General features: G+C 49.9%; 1 protein-coding gene across 1 annotated transcript in view; it reads left to right on the forward strand.

The window, feature by feature from the left end:
- The window catches only part of PIGU (phosphatidylinositol glycan anchor biosynthesis class U), a 169,452-nt gene that overhangs the window by 109,308 nt on the left and 41,172 nt on the right, over positions 1 to 18,972 (forward strand). The window contains exons 9-10 of the mRNA XM_086932287.1: positions 188 to 331; positions 4,089 to 4,213. Coding sequence (XP_086788413.1) covers positions 188 to 331; positions 4,089 to 4,213 — 269 coding nt within the window. The remainder of the gene's footprint in view (positions 1 to 187; positions 332 to 4,088; positions 4,214 to 18,972) is intronic.

Consider the following 18,972-nt stretch of genomic DNA (forward strand, 5'->3'; position numbering starts at 1 on the left):
TGTTAACTTATATTCTACTGTCTCCATTGTGTGTTCTGAAATCCAAACCAAAAGCTTCTGAATGGATGTTGGTGAGTGCTTTGGTGCCACTTAGGTGGCATAGCTCTTTGTAGATAGATATGATGATGGGACTACAGCTTCTGTATAAGTATTTTATATGCCTTTAATCTTTTTTCTGTTATTGTAGCCTTTCTGTCCCAGACCTGACACCAAATATTGGACTTTTCTGGTATTTCTTTGCCGAGATGTTTGAACACTTCAGTCTTTTCTTCGTCTTCGTGTTCCAGATCAACGCCTTTTTTTACACCATTCCGTTATCCATCAAGTTAAAGTAAGTGACTCTGTTTCTTAGCTTTTTAATAGTTGCTTCCTAAGAGAGACCAGTGTATGCATTTTGCTTTCACTGGCAAGCCCAGTATAGGGCCTTGCATCTTTTTCAGTGGATTTTAATCAGACAAATCACAGTATTGTTAAATCACACAGTACCTGTTTCTACTTAGGGTACTGAAAATATGTCTGGACAATCTTTTTGTGTCACTTAAAGAATCTTATGCAAATTGCTACTATATATCAATCAAAAAAGCTAGTATGATTTATGAAATATTTGATACATTTAGAGTTTGGGCTTTTTAGAATGCACATGTATCCTCCAATCATTCCAGAGGTACAATAATTACTTGCCCTGAGTTTTCACAGTCCAGATTTCCTTCTCCCGCACTTACTAAAGTCAGCACATTATGAAAAGCAGGGCCTTTTTAAATTAACTTGTAAGATGGTCTTTTAAGACTTTTTAGTATACAATGTCCTAAGGTTTGGTTGTCACACTTGTCCAGTCTAAAAAAGAAAAAGTACTCCCGCTCATGATTCTTTTAATTTAAATATCTGGAAATTAAATTCTGAGATGGTTACCTTTCAAAGCCTTTTAAAGTCCCTTAGAGTGCTTCATCAGATTACAGATAAACATTGAACTACAATGTAGTTAGCAACATCAGACATCATCCAAAGCTACTTTCCTTCTTCCAGATAATTTTGAGCCATCAGACAGTGTATTCGTTCAGTATGATAATTGGCAAAATCCATTTTGGTGACCTTATTGTATGGCCTTCAAAGGGCACCTCATGACAATGATGTACACTACCTGATTTTACCGGATATGTGATTGATGGCTATACAACTGTCTTACACCACATGAAGCAGATGAGTTTTGGAGATTTGAAGCTACATCAGCAGCAATTATTCTTCGCTATATCAAACTTTTTTTTTTACGGAGTTTTATATAGAGCAAACTTGACCCGCAGGTATTGGGTATCAGAGCGCTTTACATAGCACCAGTTGCATTACATGAGGACACATTCATTTTTGTTAGGCACAGGGAGATTAAGTTATTTTGCCCGGAATCACAGGATGTTCTGCGTCCTTGCTGAGACTCCAACCAAGTTCCCCAGATTAGAGGTCGACCGCTCTAGCCATTAGGCCAACTTTGAAATGGTCACCTTCTGTCTTTATGGAATATGTGTACATACACATAAAAAATGAGGCGCTCCTGAGGAAAATAAGTCTGTTTCATGTGAATTAGAGAACATTTAAATACAAGTATAGGTGTCGATCCACTGAATAACTTCAACCAAAATGGATGGAAATGGTTTCCGAAAGAAAGACTTGGAGAAATACCATTTTGTATGAAATTATTCTTGCATCTCCATAAAATGTTATTTCCTTATGCTTCTTTTATGTCCTGTTCGAGTATGTCAAATGTGTGGTACCGTAGAGTTTAGATTGACCTTCATTTTGTGCAACAGTTGGTGCCGGCTGCCCATTATCTTTACATCTTTTAGTAACGCCACCATAGATCATTATGAGATTGGATGGTAATTACATGTCCTTGAAAGCAAGGCTCAGGAACACCATTTGTGATTAAATGCAAATGATGGATGAACAAAATGGAGGTGGTGAACATCTGGGCCAGGGCCTAGCTTTAGACTTTACATTGCTATCTGAAATCCTTGAGCCCATCCTCTCTCCTTGTGACTACTATGGTAAAGATCTGGAGTTCATAATCGTCATCCTTTAGTTTAGTTGCACAAATAGCTGATGTTTCCTCACAATCCAGATTATTCCAATACCTTTCCCATCTTGATCTTTTCTCTGACAAATGCATTTACAAGGGTAGTAATAGCTTCAGAATTTCACTACATAGATTAAATGGTTTCAATGAACTCCGGATAGAGTGAAGAGCTAATAACTAGAAAAGCATGGATTTTTCCCACTTGTGTGTTCTCCTCACTAGCAACAGGTCATGATCATATCTGGTGCAAAGCCTTCATCATTACCCACTCAGGTTTTTTTATGTTGTCAGTCCATTGTTTTCGACTCTTGGTTTCAATCTCTATATTTTAGTACAGTTGTTAGGATGCTACTCAAACTGACTGTCGACTATGTGACATTTGTGTAGGAGTCACATAGATGGTAGAGCTTGTTTAATGCACGCGGATGATCTCTGGAACCCCACGCAGCCCCATCTCTACTAATCCTCAGCACTACACACATTGACCCCCCTCTGCTCCACGCTACCTCCCATTACACTACCATTTCTATCACCAGACTACTGCTTAACAGCACCACACCCCTCCAGCAGCACACTAGCAGCCCACATTGTAATCCCCATATGATTTTATTCTTATGGTTAGGTTTAATATTTGCTCCTCATAATTCAGTCAGGAGTTATCAGAATTGTTTGGTGTATTTCTGTTCGGTTACGTGGTATATGATAGGAAGTTGATCATCTTTTAGTTTTGTTCTCTATGTTGCAGGGGATTGTGTGGAAGCTCTTGAATGTCTCTTGCCAGCATTTCACAAATTTCCACTAGCTTGGAAGCTCAGCCTGCTTCGACATTCCAACACATCGCTCTTTTCTCACCATTGTTTCTGTCGTTTCAAACATTATCACTTTTAAGATTGCTTTAATTACAGCTTCTTTGGGGATAAGGGTTATTGGGATGCACTTGTTTAGCTTGATCAGATGTAGTGTTATTTCCACATGGACAAAGTGGTAATTTGTGCACTTTCCCCACTTTCCTGTTTCGTCATCAGCAATCTGTTTCTCTTCCAGTCCTACTTAGTTCTCCTGCCTCTAACTGGGGTGGAAAGTGTACCAGCAGTATATCTCTTATGCCCAATCCTGGAGGGTCTTCCAACATACAGACCACTTCTTGCTTTTCTTCCTACCACTTCCCTCTGCTAGATTAAAACATTCAGTCAAAATACAAGGGAGAACAGGGGAAAAATATAGTTCCCATAAGGTCGCAAATGTCGCACATCCAATTTTCACCATAAATCCTTGTAATTTAAATATGCAGACTTGTTAGAAAACAAGCCACGTAATATTTAACAGCAAAAGGGGTTCATAGGGTTGAAATAGTACAAAACACTTGATCGAGAAAAAAACTCAAATTTTTATGTGGATATCCATCAATTATTTGAAAAATGGCAAACATAACTTGTCAATGTCATTAAGAGGCAACGAAATTGATTGGAGCATGGATTATTTGAACATTGAGAACACTGACAATGGTCTCACCCACATTCTGTTTAGTAGTCATTTGCACCTATTTGGCAAGTATGCACTTAATAATTCAAATTTACTGATTCTCTTCAACAACAGCCCTGTGAGGCAATTGTACTCCAAAATAGTACATGGAATATTGAATATTTTTTTAACTATGGGCACTTCATACTTGAGGTGATGAGTATTGAATAATATATTGTTTGTAAGCTATGATTGATGAATGAGTCGACTATTGGTGATGAGTGAGGGAAAATTGGGTCATGAAATTGAGTTGTACGAGGTTCTGGGCTGGCTAAGAGACTAATTCTAAAAACAAATGTAATCATAGTCCTCCTTACACTGGAGCCTTTTCTAAAGGTGGTTATCAACTAATTGAAATGCCTCTCAGATTCATTTTTTTCTGCTTACCAGAGTAAATGTAACTACTCCTTCTGAAGCACCATGTGCCTAATTATTAATTAAATAATTTCTCTAAGATGGTTGGTTTGTTTCATGAGACACATGCTATTTTTCTTCTTTGCAGGGAACATCCGGTGTTCCTGTTGTTTCTTCAGATAGCCATCATCTCCATCTTTAAGTCTTATCCAACGGTGGGCGATGTAGCCCTGTATATGGCCTTTCTTCCAATGTGGAGCCATCTTTACAGATGTAAGTGCCCTCTCTTCTCACGTACTACCCGTCTTTTATTAAAAGCTTGGTTTGGCTTATTTTTATGAAAAATATTTTTCCCAGTGCTTCACCAAACACACTTACACTTTAGACCATTGTGTATATATTTTTGATTGAAGCAATGAAAGTTTTGCATGCAATTAAACAAGGATTATCAATATGCTTCAACATAGAAATAGAGGTTAGCGCTCATGTACTTTATGATTACATGTTATTGCATTTATCGTAATTTAGACACATCTTAATTCATACATTTGAGACTGCTTGGTGTGTGTGTATAGTTTTCACTTTAAAAACACAATTTACAAGTTTCAATGTAATATTTTGTTATTGCATTTGGTGTGGGAGTTAAGGTGTCATAACCAATCTTAAACATGACTTCACTTTACCTCTAGATTTGTTAGTGAATGTATGGGTTTATTTTGATGATTTACAATATCTAACTTCTTGGAAATTATTATTTTCCCACTGTACACAACTTTTGTCCAAGCTCTGCACCTAACCGTTTTTAGTGGCCAACCCCATCCTGGGGTGACCAAAAGGCCTAGCATTCAGCCAGGCTCAGCTCTAAATTACCACAAGCAGACTGCCACTGATGCATTTAGCCGCACACAGTGGAGGTTGGCTGCAGGGCCTGGTCAACATCCTGGCCCTACACCCAACTTGTCCTTCTCCCATGGCAATGAACTTTGGTTGTGAAGCTCTGATTTACCTCTGGGCCTGGCCTTTGGCAACCCATTCGCTTTGTGTGTTGCTAATTTCTCAAACTCCTGAAAACATTTACACCAAATCAAGCCAAGACACTTTCCCTTGGGGCGTGGCCACGGAGGGGACCAAGATGACTGCCTCTGCCTGAAGCTCCGCCGGCACGGGGATGGATTGCCCTGAAAACCATGTGATCCACTGACTTTTGGAGGACCTCGTACCGCCATCCTGCAGCCGATCCAGTCACGATCCGACAAGGGTGATCCTGACTCTCCTGGTGGAGGGAGATCGGAGATACGGCGGAGGGCACTGTGTCCCGGGTGCCTCGTGGTCGGCCTCCCTTGCTGCGCTGTGCTGGTGAGTGGCTCGGCGCTCGAAGCGTCCCGCTTGTTCCCCGGCCCCCCGCGGCGTGTCGGGCGCGCTCTGCGCTGCTGCCCTGCCTTCAACGCCGCCCTCTTTGTCCCGGTTCGTTGCCGCTGCCGCTACGGCTTTGGTCCTGTGCTCAGCCCTTGGGCCTGCGGCGGCGCCCCGGGCCTGGGACTAGATTTGCGGTCAGGCGGCTGGGACGCGGGTGTGGAGCGGGGCGCTCCGCGAGGCGGGAGAGACCTGGGGGCTTTGGGGGGCGCTGCGGGTGATTGTGCTTTCCCAGTTCCAGCGGCCCCACCCGACCATCGGCCTGAGGATGTAAGGGGCCTGAGCCAGTGTCTGGCACTGAAGGGACCCGCTGCTACCCTCCCCCAAGCCTGAACGACGGACCTCAGCTAACGTTCCAGCTCCTGGCGCAGTGAGTTCTCCTGCCTCGAGCTTTGGGGCACCAGCCCCAATGGCTCCCCTGACTGTGTGAACATACCTGCAAGTGGCACTTTGGGAGCATTTCCGCTGGATGGTCTCTCCTCCTGCGCCTGGCTTTGTGGACCCTACTTGCGTGCCCCCCCCCCCCCCCAATCTGAAAGGGCTGCCAGGCCCTTGTTCTCGCCCGGGCAGCCTTCACCATCTATTATTGTCTGGGCCTGTAATCTTTGCCCTGCCGCCTGCCTGCCTCCCCTCAGTCTCTGCCACCTTTGCTGGGTACCTGCGTTTTTGCCCTCCCTTCATAGGCTTGGACTGACGCCAGCCTCCCTAGTGCCACCATGGTAAAAAAAGATCCAAACCAACGGAAACTCAACTTTGCTGGGTCGTCCCTTCCCTCAGCTGAACCCCAACGCGACTCCTCCTCTGGGGCGACGGGGGGTGCTGACTCTGATGATACTACCACTCTGATGACGGCCATGATGACAGAAATGAGGGCCAGCTTTAAATCACTAGATGGCCGCTTCGACAGCCTCGAACAAAAAATGGCGGAAATGGGCTCTAAAATTCAGGCCCATGATCGCAGATTGGACCTGGTTGAATCCCGAGTATCTGACTCTGAGGACAGCGCTGCTAAGTCCCTGAAACGGCTCAAGCGGGTGGAGAGAATCCTTAAGGAGGTGGCTGTGAAGAATGAAGATCTAGAGGCGTGTGGACGACGCAACAACGTACGCATCATTGGCGTCGCAGAGACGACACCGACGGGCCGGATGGACGTCTTCGTCGAGCAGTTATTAGTCGAACTGTTTGGCAGAGAGCTGTTTACTCAGGGGTTTGTGGTGGAACGTGCCCACAGGTCATTGGGGCCTAGGCCGCGTCCTGGCCTCCCCCCAGGGCCATCATTGCTCACCTCATGAACTACAGGGACCGAGACTCGGCGCTCAGGGCAGCCCGTGAACGAGGTGAGGTGACATGGCAGGGCGGCACCCTATCCTTTTTCCCAGACTTTACGTTTGCAGTCCAGGAGGCGCGTAAGAAATTCAATGGCATGAAGGCCACGCTTCGCAACTTAGGCCTCAAGTACGGTATGCTATACCTGGCGCGCCTCAAGGTAGATGTGGCAGGTAGATACCACATTTTTGAATCGCCTGCGGAGGCACAGGAGTTCTGCTAGCATTACAGACAGCGGGGATCCAATTCAACCCCTACAACACTCCGGGCCCAGTCTCCCCGGCTCGAGCGGAATCGCAAGGCAGTGCTGACCTTTTCACTGAGACTGGATGTGACTGACTATCTACACAGAACGCTTTGGTCCTCCTCTGAAGTTTGTAGTATTGTTCTCTAATGCTATCGATAATTTTCTCATTGATTTAAATGGGTGGTCGGTCTCCCCGGCCGGCGTGGCGTTGCCTCCCCCATGGCGGATGCTACTACAGTTTTGGTTAATGGGGTAATTCTAGATCAGTTGTACTCTTTGTGTGCCTGTACGACACCACCATTGTCTGTTCCCATCGATAATCAGTTGTTCTGGGTTTGCCTCTCTGGGGTTGCAATGAGGCTGGGAGGTGGGTGGGGGTTGGGGTTTTTCTTTTTTTCGTTTTTTGACCTGGTTTTCATTTACTGTTGCGAATCACTAAATGCATTGGGCTTTATCACTTCTATGTCCGCTTTCCACACAGCAGCTTTGTGGGCTCCCAGATGGCCGGATTAGATCTACAGAATGGCCCGTCCAAGCTTTCCCTGATGTCTTGGAACGTTAGAGGGCTGAACGATACAAGAAAGCGTAGGCAAGTTTTTAACTACATTGCCCGACACGACATTGACATCGCTTTCCTACAGGAAACGCACTTGTGCCCCTCGGGCTCGCAGACCCTTGGCAGGAGCTGGGGCACGCATCGGTATTTCTCACACTACTGCAGGTATTCCAGAGGGGTGGCTATAGTTATACACAAGAGGGTGCCCTTCGTTACGTTCTCTGTTGCAAATGATCCTAAGGGTCGATTCTTGATTGTATCAGGTTCCCTGTTTGGCCACAAGGTTACTCTGGTTGGTGTATACGGCCCCAATACAGACACTCCCGCCTTTTTCCGGACTCTACGGGTGAAGTTAATGACATTGGACCCTGGCTTGTTGTTAATTGGAGGGGATTTCAATCTGCTGCTAAACCCCCATTGTGATGTCACATCCTCCTCCCCAGACACCAGGACTCGTTCGCAACCTATATTGACTGACCTCTGTGAACACTTCTCCCTTATCGACATCGAAGCTCGGTTACACATGCTCTTCCCGGAATACACACACCACTCCAGTTTCCATAACACGTGGACCAGGTTAGATTATTGGCTGATTTCCCCCGGGGTGGCTGGGTGGGTCGAATCCCTGCTCACACTTCCGCGCACGCTTTCCGATCATTCTCCGGTGGTGCTACGCTTGGGGGTCCCCCGGCTGGGTGGATATGAGAGGCAGTGGCGATTTCCTGGGAGGGCTTTGGCAGACCCGGTGTTCACGAGACGATCCGCAAAGCCATAGGCGATTATTTTGAATTGATTGCTAGTTCCGTGGAGTCTTGCGCGACCTTATGGGAGGGGTTTAAGGCCACTATTCGTGGGGTCTGTATCGCCACACACGTTGGTGTTTTGCGCGACATCAGGACTTCCCTTTCCCGTATCGAGAAACACATCCAAACACTTGATGAAGTATTGCAGCGGGCTCCTACTGCTGAGGGCGAAGCGCAAAGGTTAGCATTGTTGGTTAACTTCCGTGAGGAAGCGGACAGAGAACTAAGATTTTTGTCTAGACAACACACGGCGCGGCAGTACGGGGAGGGTGACAGACCCGGGAAATTGTTGGCGCAATTGCTTAGACCACCACGCCAGTCGCCATACATTACGGGCATCGTTGCGCCGGATGGTAGTCTCCGCCATTCCACCCCGGAAGTTTGTAAGACCTTCTTGTCCTACTACAAGACTCTATACACTTCCACCCTATCTGATGATTTAAATGGTCAGACTGCATATTTAGATGAGATTACTTTGGTCTTCCTTGAGAGGCACATGCAGGAGTTTCTTTCCCTTCCAATTACCCTGGAAAGCATTATGGAGGCCTTCGACGCGCTGAGAGGCTAGTCGGCCCCTGGCTTGGACGGCTTTTCGGCCGATTTTTATAAAGCTTACAAAGAAGAGATCACTTCCCGGCTTATTGAAGTCTATGCTGAAGCCCTTGATTGTGGATATTTACCCCTACATTCAGGGAAGCGGTGAAAATCCTCCTCCCCAAACCAGGTAAAGACCAGACTTTGTGCAGTTTCTACAGACCTCTCTCATTATTGAACCTCGATTACAAGATTCTAGCCAAAGTTGTAGCCATTCGGCTTTCCCTTTTAATGGAGTTTATAATATCTCCTGCCCAGTCCGGGTTTGTCCCACATCGGTCCACCTCTTTAAATTTGCGGACTCTGTTCTCGGTCATACACCGCATCGACCCTGCCACCCCGGCCGCCACCATTTTATTAGACACCAAAAAGGCGTTCGATTCGCTAGAAGGGCCCTTTTTTATCAATCATGAGACGCATGGGTATGCCCGAAGGCTTGGTTTCGACTGTAGCTTTGCTGTACACTCTCCCCACGGCCCTGATTCGCCTGAATGGCACCATCACTGAACGATTCACATTAGCGCGTGGCACACGGCAGGGCTGCCCACTGTCCCCCCTACTTTTTATACTGGCTAAGGACCCTCTGGTCCGACACTTCCAGGAAAAGCACCTGTTTAGAGGCCTCCAGTTTCGCACTGGCCCGCTTTTAATGTCGCTGTACGAGGATGACATGATTGTTTATGTTAGAACGCCCGATGTTAATCTGGAACCGCTGCTGGCCGAAATCACGCGATTTGGTGAATTCTCAGGGCTTCGAATGAACTGGCATAAATCCCTTATTGTCCTTCTCACCCCGAGTACCACCCAGTGGGACAGTGAGTTCCCTTTGGAATGGTGCGCGGACTCGGTTAAATATTTGGGGATACATATTCATCTAGACACCGTGGGCATTATAAGGTTAAATTACGGTAGGGCGTTAGATTTCCTGGAAGACCATATAGACCGTTGGATATGCCTGCCACTGTCGATGGTTGGACGCATTGCCATTATAAAAATGGTCATACTTCCTCGATTTTTGTATCTTTTTAACAATATTCCTATCCCCCCTCACGAAGATTTTTTTCTCCCAATTACGCTCCCTGCTTTTGCGATTGGTTTGGGGAGACAAAAACCTGCGCGTATCCTGACAAGTGCTTACTCTCCCATATGACCGGGGTGGCCTCGGTGTGCCCGACTTTTATTTGTATTTTTTGATTGCGCAGTGCTCCTTCGCTTACTCTTGGTTCCACCCTGATGCCCGTATATTATATCTTAGGCCTGAAGCTGACTTGGCCCTAACGCACACGCTATCAACGATTCTTCCCAAGGGGATTCCTAGGGATCCTTAGGATATCCAGAATTTATCCTCCACGTGCTGGGCATGGGACAAAGTGCGCAGGTTGCTGGGCCTTGACATATTGTACTCTACTTCCCTTCCTCTCCCAAATGCACACTGGCTTCCGTTAACCGGTGAGTCAGTGGTTAAACATACCCTCGCCAAGTTTAACCTACACACGATTGGTGACCTCTTCCCCGACGGCCATGCCTTTAGCATAATTGATGACCCCCGCTTCACAGAACGCACCTTTATGGACGCTTTTGTATTGACCAGGCTCAGATCTATGATGCACTCTGTTTTTCCTACTTTTCCGCTGGCCCCTGATGAGGCTCTCTCGCTCTCGGCTATCATTCAGCATCCTCCTGGTGCGCATTTGGTAGCCAGATTATACAGACTGTGTTGTTCTGCGCTGCCGGCTCGGGACGTCAGGGTGCGGGCGGCCTGGGAAGCAGACTTGGGGAAACCAATTGTGGACGACCAATGGGCCCAGTGCTGCAGGGTCACTAAGCAAGTCTCGTTAAACTGTAGGCATAAACGTATTCACTTAAAGTTTTTGCGACGCCTTTACCACACTCCCGCTTTGGTCCATACGATTGACCACACCCGCTCTCATCAATGCCCAAAGGGCAGTGCACCTCACGCAGACTTTGCCGACCTTTCCTGGACCTGCCCCTTGTTGTGCGACTACTGGTTCATCACACTTTTAGTCAGGTGCTTGGGGTTCCCTTGTCCCCTACCCCAGAGATTGCACTGCTAGGGTATGTCTCGAACTTTCCACGGTCTATCCGTAAGCTTGCGGCGCTGGGGTTTCTATTGGCAAAAAAAGAAATAGCTCTGTTGTGGTGCTCCAGGAGGCGCCCCAGCTTGAAATCCTGGCTGCGCAGTATGGCCTTCTGTAACATTAATTGCGTGGAGTACTCTTCCATGATCCCTGCTTCCTCTCGCCCTCTTGACATTTGGGGTCCCTACCAGGATTACATAGCTAAGATCACTGCTGAACACCAGTCCCAGTTGGGGAGTCAGATGGTCCCGACAGGGGTGGGCTGATGGGCCCTGCTTACTTAGTCTATCCCAGGTAGGCCGCCTGAGGGCTGCTGTGGTCGGCGGTCGTGGCCTGCCAGTCCATGCCAGGATCTCTCCTGGGTATACATAGCCTGCTGCTGTGGGTATTACTGGTTCCCTCCCCCTACATTTGTGCTGGGACGCTGGATATCCTTTCATGCCACTATTGTAACGGCCTCTGACTTCCCCCATTTTTTGGTTATACGTGACTATTGAATTATCGTGCCACTATGTGATTGCTTTTGTGATGCTATACGAGAATTGTGTGGATGCTCTGTCTCCCCTGTACAACTCTACTATGAGTGTGATGCACTGTGTTATTTGGATTGCATATGTGATTCCCTTCTTGATATTTTTTTATTTGTTTTTATATATCTTAGAAAATGACAAAGTTTAAAAAAAAATAAAAAGCAAAGACACTTTCCCAAGGTAAAATTCTACTTTCATACTAGGTTTGGTGTAATTTCATTTAGCCCCTTTGTCTTTAGAGAATAGCAAATAATCATAGGAAGTTGAAATGGGAAAAGTCACTTTTTTGACCGCCCTGCACTAAACTTTCAATGCCAAATCCAATATTTATTTGTATTTTTATTTAGGATGGTGGGGGGTGTTGCAGTGCCAAAGGTATTAAGAAAAAAGGACATAACAACACACTTGCAACTTCCAGTGTGTAATAGATATATATCTATTTCTTGACTTCACAATTCATGTTCAAAGATGTTTCATTCGCTATGCGTGAGAAAGAAGTGGTCAAAAAGAAAAGAGAAAATTTCAGTTCAATTTCGAATCACTATTAAGTAAGAAAAGCTGTTGATGTATTTACTAATGCAAGTTATTAGTCACTGGTTTCAGTCAAACATTTCATGTTAGTAAAAGATGCTTTTTGGCTGATCAGATATAATTAGTTACATAGGTGAACAAAGCACTCCCATTAACGTGTAGGTCACAAAACTGAAAAGCACATCATTTATTATCTCCTTGCATCTTCTGAAAACCCAACACCCAAGGTGTTGATTTACATTTTTGTGTCGTAATTCTGTATTGAGAGATTAAAGGTATATACATAGGCACTGTAATTCTTCAGGAAGGCATTCCAGTCCCTTGTTTTAGCTTGTGAAGTCCTCCAAAACGTGGTGTAACAAAGCTTAGTATATACTTCTGGCTGTTGCCGTCACCGTAGGGGAACTCGGAAAAATGACAGCAAGTGATGAATGGAAATTGAGTAGTCAATGCTTTTTAAATGTTTGGAATTCCTGGAGACAGTATTCCATCCCTGTGTTATTTATCCTCTTTGTGTCATTGCAGAAGGAGACACTTTAGGGATGACTGGCAGCAAATGTACTCTCTACCTTGGAGTGAGGTCCCTGAGCTTTTTAGAATGTCTGTTTTTTACAGTCCTATAGTCTATTTCGACGATGAATGTGAGACTTCTGTGCATGTATTTATTGGTTACTACCACATACTATGGGCATTTGTGAAGCACAGGCTGAAGATCTATATTTTTAGGGGGTTTCTAAATTACAGCTGGCTGAATTCTTTCCTCTAAGTCACATTCTGGGCTTTAAAAAGCTATGGGGGGGGGGGGGGGGGGGGCGTGCCCAAGATGGGGGGGGGGGCGTGGCCAAGATTGCGGGGTGAGCGGACGCTTCTTCCCGCAGCTCCTCCGGCCCGACTAGGCCCGAGCCCTTTTTCGTTAGCTTCTCTCCCCCCGCTGACGCTCAGCGGCTGAGAGACGGGCGGCGGAGACCATTGATGCTACTTTGGCCCCGATCGCTCCGGCGGAAGCACGCTAAAAGACCGATTGCAGGACGGCGGAGCGCCTTGGAGGCGGAGCAGATCGGGGCGCTGTCCGGATGCCTCGGCTGGGGCCTGGTGCTGATGTCTAGCGATCTGGAGTGAAGCTCGCCCCGGTGCTCGACGGGGATCGTCAGAGGGATAACGGCTGTGTGACTTCACTGCTCGAGGACCCTGCCGTGTGATCGTGGTGGTGCTTGGACTTGCGGTGGTGGCCACTCATGTGGTGCGGGCCCCGGCCCCGTGACCAGTTGGCGACTATGCTTAGGATCGGAGCCAGATCTACTGTTTCTCCTCTCTAGCTGGACAGCCCTGGTTAGAACTTTCCTCCGTATGCCTGGCTCCTAGAGTGGCCCTGGTGGCATCGCCGGGCCTGGACGATCTACCCGGCCCCGCCCAACCGCCATCTTGTCTTCACGGCGACGGTGACGCAGCCCTCCTTCAGTGTCGCTTGAGGTCGTCTCCTACACCTCTGCTTTTGCACAGCTCTCCCTTCCTGCGGGATGCACCAGCCGGGGTTCCCCTAGCGGGGGTCCCTGTTGGAATCTTGGCTGAGCACCGAATGGCTTTCTGTGACTAGACTGGCCCGCCATTTTGTCATCTGCGGCGCAGGTCCCCTATCTGGCCGGGAGTTCCTTCTTGAGGGACTCTACCGAACGTTGGAAACTCATCGAGGGCCGAGCCCGCTGGAGGTGGTCGAAGCCAGTGTTCCTGCTTCGGTTGAGTGCGACAGAGTACGGGATTCGAATGTCCGGAAAAGGAGGATCGAGGAAGGGGGATCGCACCCTGCTGGACATGCTTAGCAGGGCCCAGCAACAGCGGGACAGGGCGCAACCGTCTCCGGGCTCTTCCCGGGCCGCTGCGGACCCGACCGGGGGTGAGCCCCCCGTCACGAGGTCCTTCATGGAGGACCTGTTCAGCTCTCTTAAAGCAGACTTCCAGACGCTGAAGCAGGAGGTGGCCAGTGAAGTACGCGAGGTCCGCAGGGAGGTGGAGGGCCTTGGTGAGCGGATGGAGACGGTGGAGGCAGCGGCCCAACGTCAGGACGACGAGATTGTCCATTTGCAACAGGACGTTCTCCGTCTCAGGGAGCAACATGTTGAACTCCAAGCCCATAACGAGGACATGGAGAACAGGTCGAGGCGGAATAATATACGGGTACGGGGTGTACCGTCTGCAGATGAGGGGACAGACCTGGTGGGCTATTTGCAGGGCTTGTTCCGGGAGATTCTTGGAGAGGCCGCAGACTTTCCGATCCGCATCGACAGGGCCCACAGAGTCGGCCGACAGCGACAGTCGGCGGCACCTCCGCCGGACATCTTGGCCTACCTCCCTGACTTTCCGATGAAGGAGCGCATCATGTCCAAGGCCCGCAGGAAACAACCATTGACGTTCCGAGAGCGACCTGTGGCGCTGTATCAGGACCTGTCTGCCATCACATTGCAGAAGCGCAGGTCCTTCAAGATTGCAACCGATTTCCTGCGCGAGCACGAGACACCTTACTCCTGGGGGCATCCCTTTCATTTGATATTCCGTTGGAACGGGGTACTGCACCAGCTGCGCGCCTTGCAGGATGTTTGCGGCGTCTTGGGGCTCACGGCTACTGAAGAGGATGGAGCAACACCGACCTGGAGGCGCTCGGATAGAGGAGGACGACGGGGGTCGGCGAGAAGGAGTTCGGCGGCGAGCGCTGGGCGGCCTGACTCGCCCACCATCAGAGCGGACATGGCCAGTGCCCTGAGAGAAGCGGCCAGGGACTCGGCCGCCTCGAACGGCGTGGCCTTGACGGCCTAGACTCACTCCGGGGGGAGATGGACACAGCTTCTTCGCTGCCAGGTTCGGGGGTCGGAGGGAGGGTCGGGGGGGAGCGGGGGAAGCGAGTGGCCGGACATCCACTTTTGGTACTTTCTGCAGACTTGTCCGTTTTGGGACTTGACTGGGACAATGGGTTGTTTGTGTTTGAGTTGGAATTTGGCTAGTTGCCATTGGTTCGTTTGGGGTGGGGTCGAGAGTTGTTCAGGGGTTGGGAAGGAACCGTCCGATATTTCCTGTGTTAACGCTTGGTCCTATTTTGCCTGTCCTGCGCTGCTGCCCTGCGCCCCTCCCCCTCCGGTTGCCGTCCCGCGACATAGCGTCTCCGGACTCCGGGAGATATGTCGTCCCTGAAGGTGGTGACCCTTAATGTTAAGGGTCTGAATAACCCTGTAAAGCGTAGGGCGATTTTGTCTCTACTGGAGGGGACACAAGCTGATATATGCCTCCTGCAAGAAACCCACTTGCTGTCCCGTGACTGTCATAGAATGCGCTCTGCCAGGTTTCCCACCCAGTTTTTCACCTCTGCTGCGTCCAAGACTGCGGGGGTGGCTATTCTGCTGGCGAGCTCCTTCAAGGGGGAGGTGTTGTATAAATTTGCTGAACAGAAGGGGAGGCTTTTGGCATACCGCCTCCGCCTGGGGGGCACATCGTTTACTATTGGCTCCTTATATAGCCCGAAGGACCATCAAGAACGCTTTTTAGATTCGGTGCTGATGGATGTAACTGCCTCCCCCGATCGTCATGTTATCCTAGGAGGTGACTTAAATATAGTCTTCGATTCTGCATTAGATAGGTCAGCGCAGCGATTCCCGCAGACTGGGGAACTTTCCCAGGCCGGGAAGGCCCGAATCACCGACATGGATTTACATGACCTTTGGCGCACCCTCCACCCTACAGATAGGGATTACTCCTATTATTCGCATGCGCACCGGACCTACGCACGGTTGGACTACTTTTTGGTTAGTGGACCGATGCGTGCCGCTGCTACGGCGGCGGACATTGGGGTCCTGACACTGTCTGATCATGCGCCGGTCGTGGGTACGTTTGCGTGGCCGGCGACCTCCCACTCTCGGGGGGTGTGGCGCCTTAGGGACACCCTTCTGCACAAAAAAACAGTTGTAAAACATATTGAGGAGGCAATACGGGACTACCAGGCACACAACAGTAACTCAGACACCTCATTGGCGACACAGTGGGCGGCGCTGAAGGCGGTCCTCAGGGGGGAATTCATCTCCATCTCCTCGGCAGAAAACAGGGAGCGGCAGTGGAAGAGGGAGGAGCTGACTTCCCAGGTCCGGGAGCTCGAACAGGTCCACCGCCGTACGGGTGCTCCAAGGGTTTGGAGGCAGTTGAAGGCTGCCAGGAAGCTCCTGTCGGCGCTGGACATGGACAGGGCGGAATACGCAGCGTTACGTCTGAAACATGCATTTTACACAGGGGGGGATAGGTGTGGCAAACTCTTGGCACACAGGCTCCGTGTCGCGCAACAGCGTAACGTAGTGAAGGAACTCTTGGGTACGGACGGGGTGGCTGTCTCGGGTGATGCGGCGGTGGCGGAAACCTTTTGCGGTTTCTATGAGGCGCTGTACACCGGGGAGCCCTCCTCGCCGCGGGAAGCCGTGGAATATCTGGAATCTGTGACCCTTCCGGCGCTAGACCCCGCTCAGGCGGAATATCTTGAGCGCGATATCCACGTTGAGGAGGTGATTTCCGCGATAGCCAGACTTAAGCACGGGAAAGCCCCGGGCCCGGACGGTTACACGTCCCTGTTTTACAAAACCTTTTGCCCGGTTTTGGCCCCTATCCTCGCCCGGCTGTTTAACTCCTTCTCCGAATCGGGAGCCATCCCACCGGATCTCCTGAGAGCGACGGTCTCGGTGATCCCGAAGCCTGGGAAGGATCGGGCCTTATGTGGCTCATATGGGCCCATCTCGCTCCTGAATGTCGACCTCAAGTTGTACACAGGGATTCTGGCGTCCAGGCTGGCCCTGCACCTCCCGGGTCTGGTTGAGGCCGACCAGGCTGGCTTTGTGCCCGGCAGACAAACTGTCAACAATACTAAGCGAGTGACGCACATTCTGGAAAAGGCTTCGCGGATCCCAGGCGAGCGGATGCTGCTGGCGGTGGATGCCGAGAAAGCTTTCGACAGGGTTCACTGGCCTTACCTCCAGCAGGTGCTCAAGAAACTGGGCATCGGTGATAAATTCTGCTCGATGGTTTTCAATTGTTACAGGTACCCTTCCGCGGCGGTGAGGGTCAATGGGTGCAGCTCCCGTAGTTTTGCAATCGAGCGCGGCACGAGGCAGGGTTGCCCTCTTTCCCCACTCCTCTTTGCTCTTTATATGGAGCCGTTTGCCCAGAGGATCCGCCAAAACCCGGATGCAATCGGGATCAAGATGGGGCAGTATGTTCACACGGTCAGCCTCTATGCGGATGATGTCCTGCTGACCCTGGACGATCCCAGGAGGTCCCTTCCCGCCTGCATCCACGAGTTGGATGCTTTTTCACGAGTGGCCGGTTTCAAAATGAACATGGGCAAGTCGGTGGCTCTAGATGTGTCTCTGGCTGCGGATACTAGACGGGACCTTCAGCGGCTCTTTCCCATGCAGTGGTCATCGTCCCTGGTGCCATACCTGGGGATTCTGCTGGCGCCGACGTTGCCAGAGATGGTAACGGCTAATTACACCTCTCTTAGTAAGAAGATCAAGGAGGAGCTTGGCCGCTGGATCAAGAGCCTGTTGTCTTGGCTTGGCAGGATTGCTGCGGTCAAGATGACGGTTCTGCCCCAGATCCTATATCTTTTCCGAGCCTTGCCGCTCCAGCCTCCAGTGGGTTGGATCAGGCAGACGCAAGCTGACATCGCACGCTTTGTCTGGCAAGGCCGCAAGCCGCGGATGAAGAGGGTTCTCTCCACGCTTGCCCCGGAGGCGGGGGGCCTTGGTATTCCGGACCTCCGGAAATATTTTCAGGCGGCGCAGCTGAGATACCTTGTGGAGTGGAGCAGGTGGGAATCCGATAAGCACTGGCTCTTTCAGGACCAGGCGGTGGCAGGGCGTACCCTCCAGGAAGTTCCATTCTTGCGCCGAGTTCACCGCCCCCCCAACCTTTACGCTTCCTTTGTCACGCGGGTTCCCCTGAGGGTGTGGGACACTGTTTGCGAGGTTCGGGAACTCACCACGTTCCCCTCGCCATTTACGCCCATAGTGGATAATCCTGATTTCTCCCCAGGGATGGAGCCGGGCGCTTTCTCCCATTGGAGGGCGGCGGGCTGCCGAGCGCTATTTCAGATTTATGGGTCAGAGGGAGTGGTCCCCTTTCAGCACCTTCGACAGGAGTTCCACCTGCCGGAGTCGGATAGACTGCGATATATGCAGGTCCGGCACTGGGCGCTTCAACCCCAAGTGCGGGACACCGCTGATCGTCAGATAACACCATATGAGCGGTGGCTGGTGACCTGCGCCTCTGATGCTAAACTGATCACTGATCTCTACAAGTTCTTACAGCCCCCTCCGTTTCACTACTATAATCCGGGCAGGGAACGATGGCACAGGGAATTGAGTAGGACACTTAGCCACAAGGAGTGGGACCAGATTGCACACCGTGCGAGACACTCAGCGTATCACACTGGCCTCACTGAGACATTCACCAAGGTGTCCACATACTGGTATTACACGCCAGAGAGACTGCACAAGATGAACAGGCATATCGAGAAGGAGTGCTGGAGAGGTTGTGGTCAGGTGGGGACCCTTTCGCATATTCTTTGGGATTGCCCCTTGTTGGCCGCATATTGGAAGGAGGTTCTTGATGAGGTTGATATGCATTTTGAAATTGAATTACTGCGCTTTCCGGCGTATATATTGCTGGGCCTTCCTAATGGCCTGATGTATCCGCTGAAGTCCTGTAGGGGCAGGCAAATCGCGATAGCGCTGGGCTCAGCGGTTCAGAACATCCTAATCCACTGGCGCACCACCGCGGTCCCCTCCATCACTGGCTGGTTGCACAGGCTCTGGCATGTGCTGGGTATGGAAAAATTGTCACTCACGGTAGCGGGGGAGATAGACCAATTTGATGAGCTGTGGCAACCCTTTTGTGCGCTATTAACTA

The sequence above is a fragment of the Lissotriton vulgaris genome, chromosome 7, assembly GCF_964263255.1.
Source record: "Lissotriton vulgaris chromosome 7, aLisVul1.2, whole genome shotgun sequence".
In the NCBI taxonomy this organism is placed as follows: domain Eukaryota; kingdom Metazoa; phylum Chordata; class Amphibia; order Caudata; family Salamandridae; genus Lissotriton; species Lissotriton vulgaris.